At 46.7% G+C, this 19379-nt stretch overlaps 1 protein-coding gene across 3 annotated transcripts in view; it reads left to right on the top strand.

Moving 5' to 3' along the window:
• The window catches only part of FLNB (filamin B), a 73993-nt gene that overhangs the window by 19664 nt on the left and 34950 nt on the right, over nt 1-19379 (top strand). For all 3 annotated transcript variants that reach the window (XM_069812219.1, XM_069812216.1, XM_069812218.1), the window contains exons 2-13: nt 5091-5339; nt 6330-6427; nt 7332-7479; nt 10628-10746; nt 11502-11579; nt 12361-12523; nt 13814-14011; nt 15732-15869; nt 17074-17200; nt 17756-17892; nt 18247-18440; nt 18792-18905. In XM_069812219.1, coding sequence (XP_069668320.1) covers nt 5091-5339; nt 6330-6427; nt 7332-7479; nt 10628-10746; nt 11502-11579; nt 12361-12523; nt 13814-14011; nt 15732-15869; nt 17074-17200; nt 17756-17892; nt 18247-18440; nt 18792-18905 — 1763 coding nt within the window. The remainder of the gene's footprint in view (nt 1-5090; nt 5340-6329; nt 6428-7331; nt 7480-10627; nt 10747-11501; nt 11580-12360; nt 12524-13813; nt 14012-15731; nt 15870-17073; nt 17201-17755; nt 17893-18246; nt 18441-18791; nt 18906-19379) is intronic.

Genomic DNA, 19379 nt, shown 5'->3' with positions numbered 1-19379 from the left:
TAGGCTTTTTTTTTTTTAACAGAAAAGTGAGTGCTCGCTTGTTCAATGGTGGTGTTGATTCTGCAGAACAGCTTAAGTCTGGTTGGCTGGTTTTCCCCAGCCGTCAGCGTGCAGGTCCTGTCGAGCTGCAGCCCGACGCCAGGACCTCTCGGCAGCCTGTCCCCGCAGACGGCTTCTGCCTGCGTGCAGCTGAACCAGGGCTGCGTCTTGCTTCATGGCGGTTGCTATTTTGTTGATGTTGGATTGCCATTGGGTACTTTTAGAGGAGGAAAGCAAGTTAGAGTGGAGTAACCGGAGTTAAAATGCACAGTGAACAGTGTAGGTGGGAGTGAAGGTTCCTGTTAAAGCCAAACTTGAGTGTTTCTGCTTCTTGCTGGTTCTGGACCATGTGTCTAGCCATGATAACTTGCAGGCTGTCTAAAAGTGGTCATCTAAGGGCATTTGCAAATTTGGAGTCTACAGCTGATTATCAGCAGACTTGCATGTAACAGCCCAAAACCTCTGAGTTCTAAGGAAACAAACAAAAAAAACCCAGCCAAAGAAACCCAAACCCCTCACCCTTTGGCTGTTCTAGATGGCACTTGAAAAGCTGGTTGTCTGTTTTCCCAGCTGAGCTGAAGTCCTCTTAAGTACCGGTCTGGGGCAGGCGAGAGGTCCTGTGGTGCTCCAGCCGTGGATTCCTGCTTCATGCCTGGGCTCCCATAAAAATGTGTCCTTTGAAAAGTACAAGTCAAACGGCTGTCAGCAGGTATCCTGCTCTGCTGCGGTGGCGTGACTCAGCTGTGCAGGAGCTTTGATCTCCAAAGCACGCATCTCCTGCCGGGTACAGCGAACCAGTGAGCGAGTGTGCTCTGGCATACGCGTAAGTACATCTGCAGATGTTACCATAGGCATTGTAACGTGAATAAAGCAAATTATGCAGATGACCACACTTTCTTCAAAAAAGGTTACATTAAGGCTGTCTAGAGTGGTGCTGTAAAGAATTTGTTCAGCCCTGCTAAATTATCGTGGCGGATGAGACGTGACAGCTCTCTTCCTCTGAGCCGCGGGAAGGCAGGGATCGGTGGCTGTCGCCTGCGTGGAGAGGCCTCCTTTAATCTGCGGAAACTCGCCGGGTACCGTGGAGTAAATACACACTCTCCGTTTCAGCTGAAAGCAGACAATTCGTTCCCATCTACCTAATTCATCAAAGCTGAAAGCCAAACACTGCCGCTCGCGCTGCGAATGGTGGAGGTGCGTCCTGGAGGGGCTGGGTGCTTGCACTGTGTTTCTGAAGCACTGACCACAAGTGTGCATCTCTCTGCTGTAAATTTTCTATAAGCTCCAGAGGAGTAATTGAGACACGTAGCTTGACAGGCTCTGTAAAGCTTCAAAGCATAGATTCTGTGAGTAATAAGTATGCCTAAAAGTAGTGTTTGTAATAGGAAAGCAGTGTTGCAAAATCTGCTGTTCGTATAATCCGTTTTCCAGCCTGGGAGGGCCAGAAAATGTGTCTTGAAGCAGACCAGGGAATGGGGGAAATCCAGTGGAAAGCCAGCTGAGCTGGGGTACATGGCAGCGCCTGCAGTAGTGATTGTTGGTGCTTAAGTGTCATTGGAAACACTTTTTTTTTCTTTTCACTGTTCCAAAACCTTGGCAGCATTACACTGGCAGTGTGCACTTGGAGCTGGTGGGGGATGCCTGCGAATTTGGTTGTACTAAGAGGGTTTCAGGGTTCTCTGGGCCAGCTCGGTGCTCCTTGTGCAAGACATGTTAATGGATGCTTGTCTTCCTGGGTGCCACTTGCATCTTAATGCCCAAGAGACCTCAAGGAGAATGCACTGAATGTTTTTAGTCAGTTAATTAAAAAGGCGGCAGTAAAGCGGAGGCTTTTCTGGAGAGGCTGAATGCTCGGGTGGAGCCAAGCTTTACACCAGCGCTTGGAAGCCAAGCCTGCTTTGGTCTGGACTCTGGTCTCTTCTCGTATATGGAGGGTCCTTCTATATCGTGATAGAGATCGCGCACCAGGGCTGAGCTGCTGGTGGGATCCCGTGTAGCTGGGAGCGGGGTGCCTGTGGAAAGGGTGTGCGGGTGGCTCTGCTGGGTGCTGATAAGGTCTACTGTCCTGCCCAGGAGTTCTTCTCCCTCCCTCCTCCCCACCCCAAATGAAAGCAGACAAGCCCTCCTACAAGCAGGCTTGGAAAAAATTACATCATGAGATCCCTATGCCTGTCAGGAAGCCGGCAGGCTGTAAGAGCTTGCTAACTTTGCTAACGAAGCGCAGTCGCAGGGATGGCACCAGCCCCAGGGAGGAAGAGCCGTCCCGTTTCTGCGGTGGCCTTTTCCCGTCATCGCGACATCAGCTCCGTGCCTGGCCTCTCTGGACAGGGCTGATGAGATGGGATGTTCTTGCTCCCGATGTGAAGCTGTCTTGTGCACGGGCTCTTTTTCCCCAGGTCAAGGACCACTGCCCAGCCATGCCCTTGGGGATGGCGGTGGGGGGCTGGAGGAAGCTCTGAGCACGCGGCTAGTTGCTGCAGTAACCGCAGTGCATCCACGTATCGCCATTATTTATGCGCTGTAAATACGAAACAGACCATTCTTTATCTCGAGTAACGTGCGTGTAGCAGTGTGCTCGAGGTGATTCTGTCCCGCTGGCTTTCCTCCCTGGGAATGCTGGATGGCTTTCTGAAATGAGTTTACTTGTAGCATACTAAATCATCGCTGCGTCCGCTCCAGTAAAAATGCCGATGTCGGTATAAATCCGAAACTGAAGCTCGGAGGCGTTTCTGGCGCAGGGGTGCGGTGGCTGGCGGTACGCTCCAGCGCCGTGGTGTGAGCGGGTGGTCCTGCCGTGGGGGTGCAGGATGGAGGTGCTGCAGGCACGGGCAGCGGGTGGGCGGGGGGGCTCGCACCCACGGTCTGGTTTTTGCACACTGCAGCCCTAAATTCTAGCTTGCGGAGCTCAGGCACCATGGTGAGCCTGCCAGCAGGGCTTTAGGTCTCTCTCTCCTGTAAAATGCAGCTCTTCCTTCTGCTCTGATACAACTTCTTTCAGGAAAGCTTTCCCTAATAGGTTCTAAGAGAGCATCTTCCCTCCACAGACCAGTTTGCAGCTTAACCGCTCAAACTGGAAAGAGGGGGAAATGGCTAACAGCAGGGACTGTTTAGTTGTCGCTAGGAGACACACTCCTTATGTGATGCAGGCTTTTACCTTGGAACCTGTAATTAAAACCCAGCGGGGCTTAATCACCTCATAGATATCTATTGTATATCTCAGACTGGATATGAAGTCAGCAGTGAGCAGTCAAGTGGCACACGTTTATCGTAACACTGTAAGATTAGTCAAAACTGATGTTAAAAAAAATCCAATACAAATAAAATCTGAGTAGAAACTAGATTAACTATCCAGAAAGGCCAAACACCATTCAAGGTCTGAAGTTACAGTGTTATCTGTTCAGAACGTACCGCCCTATTGTGAAACCATGTAAATATTAACCACTTTGCCTGAGCATTGGGTTAAAGGGAACACCCTGGTGCTTACTGTTCTCGGTCGCTATTCTGTATAATCGATATCACTTGTTTTGAAAGTCAGGAGATCTTTTTGTATTAATAAGATGGTGTTGGATTGCTGCTGCGGTCTCTGTAGCTGAAGAGGAGCAAGTAAAGCATGTGCAGTGGGTGTTGGGCATAGTAAGGCTCAGCTTGGAGGGCACTACCTGTTAACACTGAATTTGAACTGGAGAAGGCAAACAAAGTACTGAACGCTTTTTCTTTTCTAGCTAGGACTCAGTAAGATCCCTGTACAATTATTCTGGTGGCATGAAAGTGAGTTTATACTGCTGTAGTTGTCTTTACTCCAGCATCTGCTCTGGGAGCTGGAGAGGAGACAAAAGCTTCCAGGTCACTTGTAACTTCTGTTGACTAAAAAGGGGTTTCTGTAACAGTTTTCACTGAAACGGAGGAAAGAACAGAAGAATGCTCTGCTGTAATGTGCTGCTGGGAATGAAAGGATCAGTCAGGCTGAGGGCATCCCAAAACATTGCAGCCCTGGTTTGGGTGAGCTTGGACAAACTGGAGCTGTTACAAGTGTAATACAACCTGAGTGGCAACTACGAGCTCAAAGGGAGTGCATCCAGTCTGTGACTCGCTAAAACCAAAGTAAATTGCAAGAGCATTCACAGAACTGTAGAGGTCACTTCATAAGGCCAAACTGATGCAGAAAAATATCCTGCCCCTTCAGACAGCTTCTTGCAACAATCTGATCTTGCTACCCAGCAGCTTTAAACTTAGATGCGTGGTGTGTCTTAAAGTAGACCTGTGGCATGGCCGCTGCGGTGATAAACTTTTGCTAGGCTAGAGCATGACATGGAAAAGCCAGAGCTGGCTTTTCCTTTTCTTCTAACTCTGAATTTGTAGCATGAAGGGATGACTTTTTGTGAAAGCAGGAGTGTGATGGTGCGAAGGATGCCCGATGGCCCTCCGCTCCTTGCTTTGCCATTTGTATCCAGGTCATGATATATCTCAACTTTGTTCTAATTCCAAACTCTGGCTTTGCTGGACTTCATTATATAGCACTTTTTTGCTGCCATTTTTAATGCAAACTGTTGATGTGTGTGTGGAGGCAAGTTTCTGTGTATAAATGCAGTTTCCTAAATGGTGCTGCTAGGTATGCTCTGGGGTATTTCACGCCTGTTGGGATGCTGTTCTTGTGAACTTCATCACATGCTGTTTGGCTTCTTTCATAAGATACAAATGCCGTTAAAAATGCCAGGTGGCACTTATCATCTAAGTGCAAAATACCAGAGATCTTAAACTGCCAATTCTCCTAAGCTTAACATTGTAAAGCTTCAAGGGCAAGTCACACCACCCTTGGAGAGCACCGAGCTCTCAAGACAGCTGGAGAGCACTGAGTCATTGGACTCGACTCTTTCGTCCCGTCTAATGCGGGGCATGAAGAATGGTGTCTCTGCCTGAGCAAGTGTCTGCAGTGACCTGGGTTACTTCTTTTGTCCTTGATTACCTGGGCTTGAGTGCAGACACAGTATTTTAAAAACATGCCTCTTTCCTTTGGGGGGGAAATAATCAGTTGTGTGTCTTTTGTCTTCCAGATAGTAAAGCCATAGTTGATGGAAACTTGAAGTTGATCCTTGGCCTGATATGGACCCTTATCCTCCACTACTCCATTTCTATGCCCGTGTGGGAGGATGAAGGTGATGATGATGCAAAGAAGCAGACCCCTAAGCAGAGGCTGCTGGGCTGGATCCAGAACAAAATTCCTTACTTGCCGATCACGAACTTCAATCAAAACTGGCAGGATGGCAAAGCACTGGGGGCTCTTGTTGACAGCTGTGCTCCAGGTAGGTCCTTTGCTCTGATGTTTGTGTTTTCCTTACTTGCTGTCCTTGTGGCTGCTCTGCTGTTCCTATGGGAGGAGGTTCTCACTGCTGAGCTGGAGACGGGAATGAGGCTTTCAAGAAAACCCAAGACCAAAGAGGCCAGCTGTGGGAAGCAGCAAATTGTAAACGACTTGGCCAAGAGAAATACTGGCCTAAAGCAGAATGTGCGATTGCATTATTGGAGGCGCCATGTCTAAGCTTTGTATTGGGTGCAAGGGACAAAGGCGCAAATGCTGGCTCCTAAATGCAAGAAAGACTTGTTCCCACAGCAAGTGCCAGCAACCTTTCAACTTCAGGGACGCAGCAGGAGGCTCCATGTGTTCTCCTGAAATAGGATTGCAGAGGGAGCACAGAGCAGCCAGAAGCCACATGCTACCTGAAACTTCAGTGTTCAGCTAGCTGAGGCTGTGCTACTTAAGGCGAGTAATGTGATGAAGTGTGAAAAAGGCACAGTTTCCTCACCTTCTTGTAAAACAGCCTTGCTAGTGCGATTGCTGGTGTTCGTCTAATGCAATCTGGGGTGCTATGGCAAGCAGTTGAAACTTTCTTTTCCAAATCTGCTGCAGGAGAGCCAGCAAAACATAAAGGATGGCTAGCTGTATTCGTGCTGAATTTAAAGTGGTGTCTTATACAGCTTAAATTTAAAGCAGTGCAGTTGGGTGGCTTACTGAAAAGCTATACATCTTTAGTTGATAGGCAAGGTGGGTGGGAGTCTTTTTGAACTGGCTGTTACTGCCTGTGCCGTAAGGGCCTGTGGAGATGCTGGTTGTTGTCTCGGAAGCGTTTCAGCGAGCAGCACGTGCTCGTCTTGGTTTGGCTACTTCTGCAAAGCTCTGTTCAGAGCTTTCTGTATAGCAGTGTAATACAAGTGGCTGCAGAGTTTGTACTTGGTTTCCTCAGCTGGGGAAGCTCCTTTGCAAATAACACCTAACAACCGAAATGTGCTTGCAGGCCTGTGCCCTGACTGGGAGACCTGGGACCCGAAGAAACCCGTTGACAACGCTCGGGAAGCCATGCAGCAGGCGGACGACTGGCTGGGTGTGCCGCAGGTAAGGCTGCGCCGGCCGCCGAGACGCAGGCTGCTTGTGGGAAGCACAGCGCTTAGCTTTGTACTTGCAACCAGCTTGCGTTTAGATTGAGGAAGGCGGGTGAAGTTGCTTGGACACTTCCAAAAGTTACAGTGTGAAATTGCCTGAGAAAGGGCACGTTGTAATGAAACGTGCTGTTACATTTCAGAGCTCTGGTTGTAAGATTCTGTGTAGGTGTCACCGCTGAAGACAGCTGGTGTTGCAGCATGTAGGTGGGGTAGGGGAAAAAGCACATGTGCAGTGGAGCCTGCTTGGTTAGTCCATGGAGTGAGTTTGTTTTGCTGCGTTGAATTCCACAGAAGAAAAACTCACTGGCTTCGGAAGTCACCTGCAAAGATGACTTTCAAATGGAGAACAACGTATTTGCAAACTGGGTTGTTTTCATGCTGATAAAGTTGGACAAAAGTGCCCAAGTCTCTGAAGCTGTCAGCAGCTTGTATTGTGGGAGCAGGAGAAGAGACTGGTCACAAGCTTCACTTTGCAAGCACTGCAGTTCAGAGCTGTGGAACACAGGATTATGAATTACTAATTCTTTCAGTTTCAGTTATCCCTCTGTTGCTTTTCGGGGGGAACGTAGCCACCGTTGTCTTGCCTTGCTACCGTTTAGTTTGTCACAGTCTCCTGAGAACCCCTTATAACCAAGGCACAAAAAGCCCCCAAATCACATTTGGACCACAATGAGCTTCTTGACTTTCTTGCCATGAGATAGTAAATGATGTTGTGTGTATCAAAGGGAAAATAAATGTAAGAAATTGCAGTAGCATGCGGGAGTTTTGAAATGTAAGACTGTGTTATAGCTCTGTTTCTGTGTTGACACGCGGTAACCAAGCACTGGTACAATATACTTAATTGCACTGTCTTTCAGGTTATTACCCCTGAAGAAATTATCCACCCTGATGTGGATGAGCACTCTGTAATGACTTACCTGTCCCAGTTCCCCAAAGCCAAGCTGAAACCAGGAGCTCCTTTAAAACCCAAACTGAATCCAAAGAAAGCAAGGGCTTACGGCAGAGGTAAGGACTCGGTGCGCTTAGGCTGCACAGAGCGTTTAACTCTTCAGAAAGCTGGGTGGGGTTTTTGCTTATGTTGAACTCCAGCCCTACTGTAACTGACTTCAAAGTTTCACTTGTATACTCTTGGTGTGGTGCCTAGTTTCAGAAATACGTGGATATAGTCCAAAAGACACTCCTAGTTCTAACATGTAAATTCCCCAAAGTCTCTGAACCTGTTCTGCAAGCTGCCAGCCTTGCAGTCCACAGCTGGAAGAAGTAGTGTGATATGGGGCTAAACCAACCTTGGTGTGAAATTTAGGCTAGCAGTATTGCTGCTGACAGTCGTTGATCTAGCAGTGAATGCTTCTTGTGATAAAGCACTCCTTTAAAGAGGAAAAACCTCTTTACATCTGTGCGTATGTATCACTGAGAAGGCTCCCTGTAGAGGCAGTTTCCAGTTTCCCAGGCTTGGTGGCAGATGTGTATTAGGGTCGGCTGTTTCTAAATAAGGTATTTGAACTGACCTGTAGGTGTGAATGCTTTGTTTGCACATGCACAAAGGTGGGTTGGTAACCCTTCAAACATGAAATAGTGCTGAGCTTTTGTTGTAAAGGCTGTGTTTGCTAATTGGAAGGACTTGTCCACAGATGTTTATGCAACTGTAGATCTACATAGGCATTCGTATTTTTAACTTACCTTTTAAATAGATAATTCCTGTAACTTTTGATGTGGTTCTACTCTAGACTGGAATACAATCACAACTAAATGAATAACATATTTTTACCTTTAATGTGCTTGGTGTGTAGCTAGACATCACTTAGGCATTACACTTTGTTCTCCATTCCATCCTTTTTTTTTTTTTTTTTTTTAGAGCTGGGGCCAGCTGCGGTCCTTCGAGACTTTTAGAATTAGTGGGTTTCAGAATTGAGTGTACAAGAGCGTAAAGGAAAGAAACAAAACGTTTTTGTTGGAGTTTTGTTTGTTGGTTTTTTTTTTTTTCCAACCTGATTTTCCATTGAAACTTAACTAATGGAATGAGTGGACATGGACACTATCTCTGCACTGACGAGCAGTCACTATAGTCAGAAGTGGGTTTAGCATTTACCCTACTTGGGGTTTACGTCCTTTGTTGATGCCTTCCGTTGCAAACCTCGATACATAGACACATTTGTCAGATCCCAAGTATATAGACTACCTATACTCCACTTACTGTGTAAATGACTGATCAGCCTGCTTCAGTCTGTCAGGTCTGGCTTTAGTCATGTTCTTATTCTTTCAAAAACTGGAATAATTTTGTTGTCTGCTTTTGTGCATGCAGTGCGCTGGAGCCATTGTAATGGAAATTATAAAGGGTGAGAGACTCTTCTTGAAAGATTGATGTTTTCCCAAAGTTAGTTACCAAAACAGATTCACTAAATATAATTGACAATTCTGACTGCTAACGTACGTCAGAACCGAAAGGTCACTCCAGCAGCAAGGGGCTCACTGCCAAACTGGGCAGGGTCTTTTGGACAAATGAGTAACAGGTCTTCATGCTTCTAGAAAAAGGTGATTGTCAGGTGTGAAGTTGGTCAGTCTTAGCTTTTTTTATTGCTGTTTTTCGATGTACTACAGTAAGTTATTAATAACCTCCCAATGTGAATCTTAGTTGTAGCGCATCACCCTGGACACTGCAGGGGCGTACTCCTAGGGCGGCTGTGTGTAGACGTGATGTGAAGTGAGCCTGCAGAGGTGCTGTACGCAGCTGTGTGCATCATCACTGACCCACTAGGAGAGCTCATTTACCCAGCCAAAGCAGATCTCTGAGAAGAGGATAAAATCTGGAAGATTAAATGTAGGCTAAGAAAGTGCTGTGACTAATGCTGTCCTGGCTGAAGCTGTCTGCTGAGGATCAGCAATCCTTCTCGTGCTTGCAGAAGGAGGGATATTTGAATACCATATCGTAATGCTTGTGTGGTGGACTGAAGATACGCAGGGCGAATTTATAGCTGTTTAAACTAGATGATAATCTAGGGCTTAGTCTGACAGAATGAATATGTCAATTGTTAACACCTTATCGGAATGCTCAGATTTCCTAGTAAAAACATGATCTTCCTTGCACTGCTCTCAAGTTATTGTTTTCTGAAGATAAACAAGTTCAGGAATTCTGTTGTTCACAACCACTTCCTTTATAATCTATCAGACGTTGCACTTTCCACTAATTGTGCTGTAGAGCAGTAGTGCCCACAGTTTTATGAATAAGCCAAGGAGTAATTCCCTTCAACGGAAAGGTATATATGTTTGGGCTAGTCTGGAACCAGCAACTTTGGGAAGTTCTTCCACCCACTCAGTCTGACACCACCATGACAGGTGTCGTGACCTGGGGCTACGTATAGGGAGATGATGAAACCCTGCTGGTAAATGCATGCTGTAGCAGGCCCTGTGCTGAGCAATAAGGAAACTCTGATTAAAAGTTAAGTGGAAGTGCCACCGAACTGCAGGATTTTCGTGGCTTAGAGAGGTCCCTGCGTGCCATTCATACAGTGTTCGCTCTGGCAAAGTAGTTTGAGCAGCTTTCAAAGAGTAATAAATCTGAGCAGTGTCTGTAGAGCTGAGTTCTGGAAATGGAGTAAAATGGGACAGTATAGGTAAGAACTGTCTTGCTTAAAATAAGTCTTTCACCCTTGGCTCTAGGATAATGCCTTTACCAAAAAGCTTCCCAAAATCTCTCCTGCCTCCCTGGTTGCCCGTCCTGCGGTGCAGCACTATTGCAGTATTTAGCCGCATGAAGCTGGGCAGCTCCTAAAGAGCAACTAAGGCACATACCCTGCTCGCTGTCGGTGTCGCCAGCTGTGGGGGTGACTCTCAGTGCCTTGCTCAGGCAAGCGGGGTAACTTGTTTTCACCAGAAACCAGATGCCAGCCGGGTTCCTGACTTGGCCAGAGATCCTGAGATGAGTTGAGCACCAATGATTCAATGAATTTTTAAAAATGGTTGTATTGTAAGAGTAGGGATTATTGTGAGCATGGTGCTCTGGGCAGCTGGTGAAGAGATGTCACGCAGTGGCCTGGGGAAGCTGGTGCTGGGGGCTTGTATGGGAGGATGGGTTGGACAGCTTGTGGGTAGCCTCCAAACTACCTTTTGGGTTTTGTAGCAACAGCTGATGAGCTGCTCTGTGTCTGTCTCCCAGGGATTGAGCCTCATGGGAACATGGTGAAGCAGCCTGCCATCTTCACGGTAGATACCATCAGTGCTGGGCAGGGAGACCTGATGGTCTTCATAGAGGATCCAGAAGGAAATAGGGAGGAGGTATGTATGCTAAACATTCTTTGTGGAAGAGTAAAGCTGGTCTGAATGCTGAAGTTTTTGCAGTAACCCTCATCTTTCACAAGTGAGGTCTTAACAGATAAGTAATCTAAAAAGAAGTTGCAAAATACCAACTATCAGAAGTGCAAGCCTCAAGCTTTTCTTAGTAATTGCGTTACTGGATGAACTTGAAAAAAATGTCACTATCTGCAACTAAGCAACACAACTCCAATGTCCAGTAGTTGCAGTGATTTAGCTTGACTGGCCAAGTACTTTCTGACACACTTTTAGATAACACACATCACTAAATCACTGTCTGCTCTTACTCATTCTTCAGGAATGGCTAAAGCAGCTATTTAGATGCCATGAATCATTTTGAGTTAAAATGCTGGTTTTAATGTTTATAGAAACTTCTCATCCAAGTGCTCCACTTGATCATGTTACAACATTCCAGAAAAATACAGCTGTACGTTGGACTTAACGTCTCCTCAGTTTTGGCCTGCCTTAGTAGAGCAATTAACAGCAAGGGAAAGGGCTGAGGTGGGGAGAAGGTAGCTTGCTTTGTCTCATATAAAGACAAAACCAATGGGGTTTTTTCCATATGAAAAGAGGAGGTAGCAAAGATCCCTGCTCCCACAGCAACGTGTCTCTGACATTGCTGACTCTGGAAATAGTTTGCACTATCAAGTGCTACCCAGGAGAATCTTAGGCTGGCATGCGTGGGCACAGCTCAACAATGGATGTGTTTTCTCTCCTAGGCAAAGATAACACCATCCAGTGACAAAAACAAGACCTATTCAGTTCAGTATGTGCCAAGGGTTACTGGACCTCACAAGGTAGGTTGTGTGTCAGTAACTAGTATTCTCTTGTGCTGCTCTGCTGGTTAATGTGAGCCCCCGAGGGCTGCCTGTTTACTGATGGCAGCGTAATAGCCACTCTGGGCATCCTGAAGAAAAGGTAACCTGATGTGGCCTTAATTCTCTGTCTGGGCCATTAGGCTGCCCCTTCTCAAGGGGGAAGGGCGTTTGCGTTAGGAGAAGGTGTGTGGGTGTTCCTGTATCAAGTGCTGCAGCTGGCTCTCCTCTCATGTGAGGCCACTTCTTGCAGCTCATGAAGCCAGTTTTGTGAGTTGTCACAGAGGTGCAGAGGAAAATACCAGGTTGTTTCTGTAAGGCGTTTCCTTAATGGTATTGTACACCGTAGGCGTTTTGCAGAGAAGGTTCCCCACCCAACTCTGTCCCCAGATGCCTGCAGAAGCAGGTTTACGATGGGTGATCCTATTGCTTGGCACTTGCCCGAGTGGCTGGTCCTCACAGCCAGCCTGAAAAGATAAATGCAGCTTCTGTTGCCACCTCGTTGCTGGCTGGCGGTCTGCCTCTTGTTGGCACATCCAGATTCAAGCATCCCCGCTGGTGTGGCTGACCCCATGATCAGTAGCACTTTAAGGAGGTGGCCAGCAGTTACACTGCATGGAGAGGATGAAGGTTGTGGGGTGGATGGTCTCCCTCACCTCTGAGGCATAGACTCGCTGTGCTAGGAACACGGGTGCTCGACCCCTCGCTGGGCTGTCTGGCGGTGACGCTGAGCTGGGTCGGATCTGACACTGTCTGTCTCTAGGTTTCGGTCCTGTTTGCTGGGCAGCACATCTCAAAGAGCCCATTTGAAGTGAATGTTGACAAAGCCCAGGGAGATGCGAGCAAAGTAACAGCAAAGGGACCAGGACTGGAGGCGACAGGGAACATTGCCAACAAGCCTACCTACTTCGACCTCTACACAGCAGGTAAGCAGGATGAACGAGTGCTGAAATCCTGCAGCTTCCACAAATGTGAAGAGAACCTAAGCCCTGGAGGAATAAACAAACAGAAAAGTGGATGAGGATTTGTAGCCCCATCTAGTTCAGAGGTGAAATAATAGTCAGGCTGCTCTGGAGGCTTCAGCTGTGTATGAAACATTTGAAGTATGGAGCTGAGCTGGGGCAGGAAGGTGCTAAGCATTACCCAGAAATTTGCCATGCACTTGCTGAATGGCAGCAGGCAAGTTCCTGGCTGGTTTCTTCCCCCAACTCATTTTAAACAGGAATGTGAAATGCCCACCTCTGAAGAATGAACTGTGAGTAAACTGTAAAGGCTTAATGTGTTCTGAATTTAGCTTTACAGAAAGAATCTGCCACAGTGCTACTTTGAGTTCATACTTCAGTACCAAACTGGTTTCAACCTCTGTTGTAATTATTAGAGGGCTACTATCTTCATTAGAGCATCTCCATCATGTGACTTGTTGCCTGCTATTAGGCCAATGCTGTAGCCTAGAGGAATGAGTCAAGAAGATGCTACAAATGCTAATTCATTTAGAACAATGTGAAACTACTTAGGGCAGTTACTTGACGTATTTAAACACCAGAATATGCTGAGTAGCATATTTTAAATTGCCTTCTGCCTGAGGGTGCTTAGAAGTAAAATTAAATGTGGTTATAGTGAGGGGAAGTGTTAGGTTCAGCCTCTAATTGGGAGAGGGAGTGGTCTGAATCATGTAAAGACATGTCTGGCCTCCAAAAGTGTCTGGAAAACTGTTTTTGTTGCATGACAAGTTGAATAAAACGTGAGAGGAGCAGGTGTCTGTACAAAAGTTAATACGTATAGTCCGGCAGAGAAGGATCCTTGTCCAGACCAGCATGCACAGTGTCCAAGCTCTTAATCTAAACTGCTTCGAAGCTTGAGAGGTTGATCTGACTGGCAAAGTTGTGGGCTAGTCTGTGACAGAGGTGCTACAGGGTGGTAGCAATAGGGTAATCAGGCTGTGTGTGTATTCAGTACTGTAATACTGCTGTGAAACTCTGTGGCTGGAGCAGCAGAGCCCTGTCAGTTTGATGGCTTCATGGAGATGCCACCACCCTGTCCTGCCCCCTCCCCACTTGAATGTCTGGTTGCTGTCAGCAGAAGCTGAAGGTTTAGGCTGTGCCTGGGAATGGTAGCAGAGGACGGCTGGCTGAGCCCAGACAGCTGGCTGTGATCCTAAATGCAGTGCACGTTGCTGTGGGGAAGCCAAGGCTCAGCTGGGCTTGTTTCCTTTGCAGGTGCTGGTGTGGGTGACGTGAACGTGGAAGTGGAGGATCCTCAGGGGAGAGGACTTGCTGAAGTTGCAGTAGAAGACAAAGGCAACCAAGTCTACCGTTGCACCTACAAACCTGTTCAAGCTGGTCCTCACGTTGTCAAAGTGACTTTTGCTGGGGAGGCAATTCCCAAAACTCCTTGCACTGTTCTCGTTGGAGAGGGTATGCTTTTTATAAATGCACCTAGATGTAGATGGCTACTTTTCTCCTTGGATGTGATCACAGAATATGCTTGAATCTTGCCTTGGACGTTCTCTTACCATTCAACATCTTGAAACTGATTCAATGTGGGTCACCTGGGTATTTACAGGGTGAAACAGTGCTCTCTAACAGTAATATGGCTTTTGTTGCTAGAGTTCCCTCTCTGCCTAGACCTCTGAACATTAAGCTGCCCTTTGTATTTTTTTGAGGTGTTTTATGCAGCTATGCAGTGTCTTGCTGTTTTCCACCTTTGTTCCTCAAATGACTATATTTACTGTTTTCCTCCTTAACTGACACCTAACTTGCTTTCTGTTCCATCCTTACGTGCTCCTATGCTTTTAGATCTCTGCTCATCTCTCCTGAGCTACCCTCCATTTGTGGAATTTTGGACTTCACTGCTAATGGCTTCATAGTTGGTAAGAGGTGTGCAGGATGCTCTGTCATGTTTGCTTTTCGTAAGCTTCTAGCCTGCAGCTTGTCCCGGCTGAAAGGGTTTTTGGTTTTGTTGGGGTTGGGGAAGAAAGTTGCAAGCGAACAGAAGCGGTGTGTGACCCAGGTGGTGAAACCGGCTTAACCACAGGCTGCCTGACTCAGTTGTGTAAAGGCTCAGCGAGCCGTTCCCACTCCACATTGGGCACGCTTCTGTATGCTCCCACTGAGTTTTCAGAGCTAGCAGATGGCGTGCGATCTTCGCTTACACCGTCCAGTGTAGGATGCGGAGCGATGTTGGCTGCTGCAGGGGTGAGGGTAAAACTTGTAAGCTATTGAAACAAGTAAAAACCTTAACAAACTGCTTGGCAGACTTGTGCTCCTGCTGTAAGCACAGCGTATTTTGGGGAAATGCATGTTGGGTTTACACTGCTGGGAAGCTGTGGTTATTTGTAAGTCTCTTCAAACCCTTCAGGTCTCTGGAGTTGAAGGCCACGTGATAGCTGGGATCGTGTAATGAAAACTGTTCATAAGTGCATGTTACTTATTTATGTAGCCACTCCGCAGGCCTGGAGAGGCACTCGGAGTAAACGGGTCAAGCATAAGCTTAAGCTCAGCCATATGTAACCTACTGCCCCTACCCATGGCTGCTTTGGTCTGCAGAGGGCTCGATGGCTTCTCTTCTGAAAGCGTGAACTGCGACAAGCAGGGGGTTTTGGCGTGACATCTCTTAACGAAGCACGTGCAGAACTCGGCTTTGCTACTAGCAGTTATTCCAGTCATGTGCTTCTGAAAGAACAGCACAATAATACCGTTCACTGGGGCTTATCTGCAAAGGGAAACTTCACCCCATGCTGCAGTGTGCCTCTCGATGCGAAAGGCATCAAGAAGTTTGTGCCTAGTACGGTGAATGCCCGTACGCAATAGCAGTGTAGAAGTTTTGTATTGATAACTGGCATCAAATTGGAAAGCAACAGGGCTTCAGCATTTGCTTTAGTTCTCAAAAATGGCCCTTGAGGGGGTCGGCATTGCCTGGCTGCACCGAACACTACTGCCCAAAAGCCATGGGACATAGTCAACAGCTGGGCAGACTCCTGTCTGTCTGCCTTAATGCTATAATGTTAAAACTTGTCCTGAAAGCTAAGCTGTGGTAGCCCTGAGTCAACATTAAACTAAAGGTTGTTCCAGGCTGGCTAGGCTACATGTATGTTGAGAATCAAAGACAGTATTGATGTCTGAAATTCCCTTGCAGCCTGCAATCCGAACGCGTGTCGTGCCACTGGTAGAGGTCTGCAGCCCAAGGGCGTCCGCATGAGGGAAACGGCTGACTTCAAGGTTGATACGAGAGCAGCAGGGAGCGGAGATCTTGGAGTGACTATAAAGGGACCGAGTAAGTATTCAGGTGAATTTGTGCTGTGGATGTGTTTTGGAGAAGTGGGGTAAGTGGAGACTGCGAAAAGGAAGAGCAGTGAGGAGATGGTGGCCTAATGGAACAGATGGGATTTGTATCCCTGTAAAAAGCCGAATTTCAGAAGGGTTTTCTGGTACTTTGTGTCTAGTGTGAAGGTTTTGATCTGTAGGGCTGGGTAGGGTTACACCTGGTCTTAGGTGTCTCCATTTTAATGCATATCAGGCTAACAAAACTGAGAAAATGAACGCATCTGCCTGCCGTGGTCTCCAAGCTTTATGGCTTTGCATTGCATCTTCATCCGATCTGTGGGAGCAAGTCATGCTCCAGGGTCTCTGGCAGGGTGGAAATCCTGCTCTCGTAAAGCTAGGAATGGCTCAGAGCAGCACTCCTGGCTGCGCTGGATGCTCGGGCACGTGAGCAGGGAAGGAGAGGGTTGAAGGAACCCACAGGCTGACACGGAGACCTTCTGCTGGGATCCGTCCCCAGGTCCTTTGCTGCGTCCTGAGCTCTGGATGTGGCCCCTCCGCCTGGACCGCAGCAGGCTGGGGCGATGGGAGGGCCGGCAGCGCTGGCTGGTGCGGCTGCTGCTGCTCTCCGGGAGCTGCTGTGCCCGAGTTGTACTTGTGTTGTACTTGTGAGCCGGTCACCTCCCCCCGGCTGGGACAGTATTAAAAGGTGCATTGTATTGCCTTCCCCTCCTCCACGCGCACAGTGCTCTGACTGTGTGGTTTAGTGTGGTTGGTGGGGCGGAGCGGGAAGCAACAGACGTATCGATGTAAATTTTAGTGTATTAAGCTTTTCTCCCTAAATTCTTCATCTTGAAGAAAATGAAAAGTAGGCATTCCCTGCATACTTGTGGTTGCAAAGTCTGACAAATGTTAAGCTTTTTTGTTTTAACATATGACATGCATCATACTGCAGACTAAGAAAATAAAACACAAGGGAACCTATTAAGTCTGGTAACTTAAAATACTTTCTGCTGTATTTCTTCTGGAAGTGTTTGCTGTCTTTGTCCTAGAGGGCAACTAGAACTAACTTCCCTTATGACCTGACCCTTTTTTTTTCTGGTGGAAAAAATTTATTCTTGCAAGCTAAAATAAATACTAGAAAACATGAACTTGTCTGAGTAATTGAAGGCAGGATGGAAGCTGTTAAGTTTAACGCTGGACTGATCTTTCAACAGAGGGCTTGGAGGAGCTGGTGAAACAAAAAGGCTTTATGGATGGTGTATATGCATTTGAGTATTATCCAGCTACCCCAGGGAAGTATGTTGTCACCATTACCTGGGGTGGGCACAACATCCCAAAAAGGTGAGTTAGAAATAGCTTTTTTGGAGTTTTTGTGCCCTTCGGTGGGTTGTGTAGTTGGTGAGCTTTTAAAGCAACGCTGACCTTTGAAGAAGCTCTGGGGGGACAAAGTTAGTGGCAAGCAGTTGCTGTGACAGTTTATCTACAGCCTGTTTTAGGGCTGCAGCAGCTTATATTGGGAAAGCTTTGAATGGTGATTTGCATCAGTCTTGCTAAACCCAAAAGAATGAATACAAAAAGCAATAAAACTTGGTGGATCATGCAGCTTGGACTTCGCTGTGAGTTTTTGAAGAGATCTGTTATTTTAGTGTCCAGAGCTTCATCAAGCAGTGCAAGCCAAGTATTTGACACTCAGGATTTGTGGTGTAAGATGTAAGCACGTGATGGGTTGGATGACCTCTCTGCTAGAAAGACAGTCTGCTGGTCACTGTGCCACCACATGATAGCATCTGTTAATTTGGGGAATCCAATGTAAAGCCTCATTAAAATGCCTGAGGAAAAACATGGATGCTGTATTTGTCCTCATTTCTAAGCCCATGCTTTGTTTTTCTCTTGTAGCCCTTTTGAAGTTCAAGTGGGTCATGAAGCAGGTCCTCAGAAAGTGCGAGCCTGGGGGCCAGGACTGCATGAGGGGATTGTGGGCAAATCGGCTGACTTTGTGGTAGAGTCCATTGGCACAGAAGTTGGCTCTCTTGGTATGTTACTTAGTTTGCCTGACATATTTATATATTGCAACGCTAGCAATGGGCTCATGAGAAACAGTAGCTTTCCCAGCAGTAAAAAACCATGTCTGTAACACGTTTTGGTCTAAACACAAACTTATATCAGAGTATCAAAGGCAAGTCCTAGAGACAGGAACGTGTGTGATGGGGAGTGTTAATCTGTGGTTTTGTGGGATAAGATCCAGAAAGGAATGATGAATTTTCTCCTGTATTGCTGAAGAAGGGTGATAAAGAGCATCAGGCTAATAAAAAGCAGTTTGGGGAAGTGGTGTTAAATTAGCTGCCACCACAAACCTAACACAAGGAACCTACTTGTTCCTCTTCCAGGCTTTGCAATAGAAGGCCCTTCTCAGGCTAAAATTGAGTGTGATGACAAGAACGATGGCTCATGTGATGTGAAGTATTGGCCCAAAGAGCCTGGTGAATATGCTGTGCACATCATGTGTGATGATGAGGACATAAAAGACAGCCCTTACATGGCCTTCATCCGACCGGCTTCAGGAGACTTCAACCCGGATAAGGTAGTGTAGAAGAGTTCACCCATGGCATAACACGTCTTTGATATAACTATGGTTTCTGAAGGCTTCTGGTAACAGACTTGACTCTTAAGCTGCCTCTCCTTAAAACTGTGAACTTGCCGTGCTCCAGCCAGATATTACTCAGCTTTTTCTAATAACACTGTTGTGGTTTTGATTTAATGTAATGAAAACTTGCTGAATTAGTCCACATTCTCAACTTTCACACTAGCCTCTACTTGTATCCCGTGCTTCATGGGTTTTCTGGGAAGGGGAAGGACTTTAGAAATAAGTCGCTTTAGAGTTTTACTTCTCTTTCCGAACTGCAAGCTAAGACTCTTGGGGTGGTTTTTTTAGGTGAAGGCTTATGGCCCGGGCTTGGAGAGGACTGGCTGTATAGTGAACAATCCTGCTGAGTTCACAGTTGAAACCAAGGATGCTGGGAAAGCACATCTGAAGATGTATGCACAGGTAAAAAGCCAAAGGCAGCTATGTGAAACTTCAGCAAAAGAGCTTTAATATTGTTGAGAAAAATGCCGTAAGTATTTCTACTCGCTTACACACCACTTAATTCTGGGCATGTGTAATTCTCTCAAAGCTCTGTGCTTTGATCAGTGTAATGTAGTCAGGCAACAAACCTAACTCAAGACAAGGTGACTTCTCCCTGGCATATGAAATACATGCCTTTGCTTCCTTACTTGGAGTCTCCTCAGCAAAGCAAGCTGTAATTTCATGGAGTTGTCATTTGGAAGCACCTGAAGTGTCTCTGAGACTGTGAATTTCAGGCGAGCTTGTTAAAATGTGTGTTGTAGGATGGTGTTAGGAATGAGCGAGTGTTGGATGAGGAAGACTTACAGAAGAGTAATTTGCATGTTCCTTCAGTATTTCTGAACTGCAGTTCTGGGGAAAAAAAAAAAAAAAGAAAAAACCAAAACCCACCCAACG

The sequence above is a fragment of the Haliaeetus albicilla genome, chromosome 24 (assembly GCF_947461875.1).
Source record: "Haliaeetus albicilla chromosome 24, bHalAlb1.1, whole genome shotgun sequence".
In the NCBI taxonomy this organism is placed as follows: domain Eukaryota; kingdom Metazoa; phylum Chordata; class Aves; order Accipitriformes; family Accipitridae; genus Haliaeetus; species Haliaeetus albicilla.
Note: the sequence above shows the minus strand (reverse complement) of the source record. Positions and strands in the feature narration are given on the sequence as shown.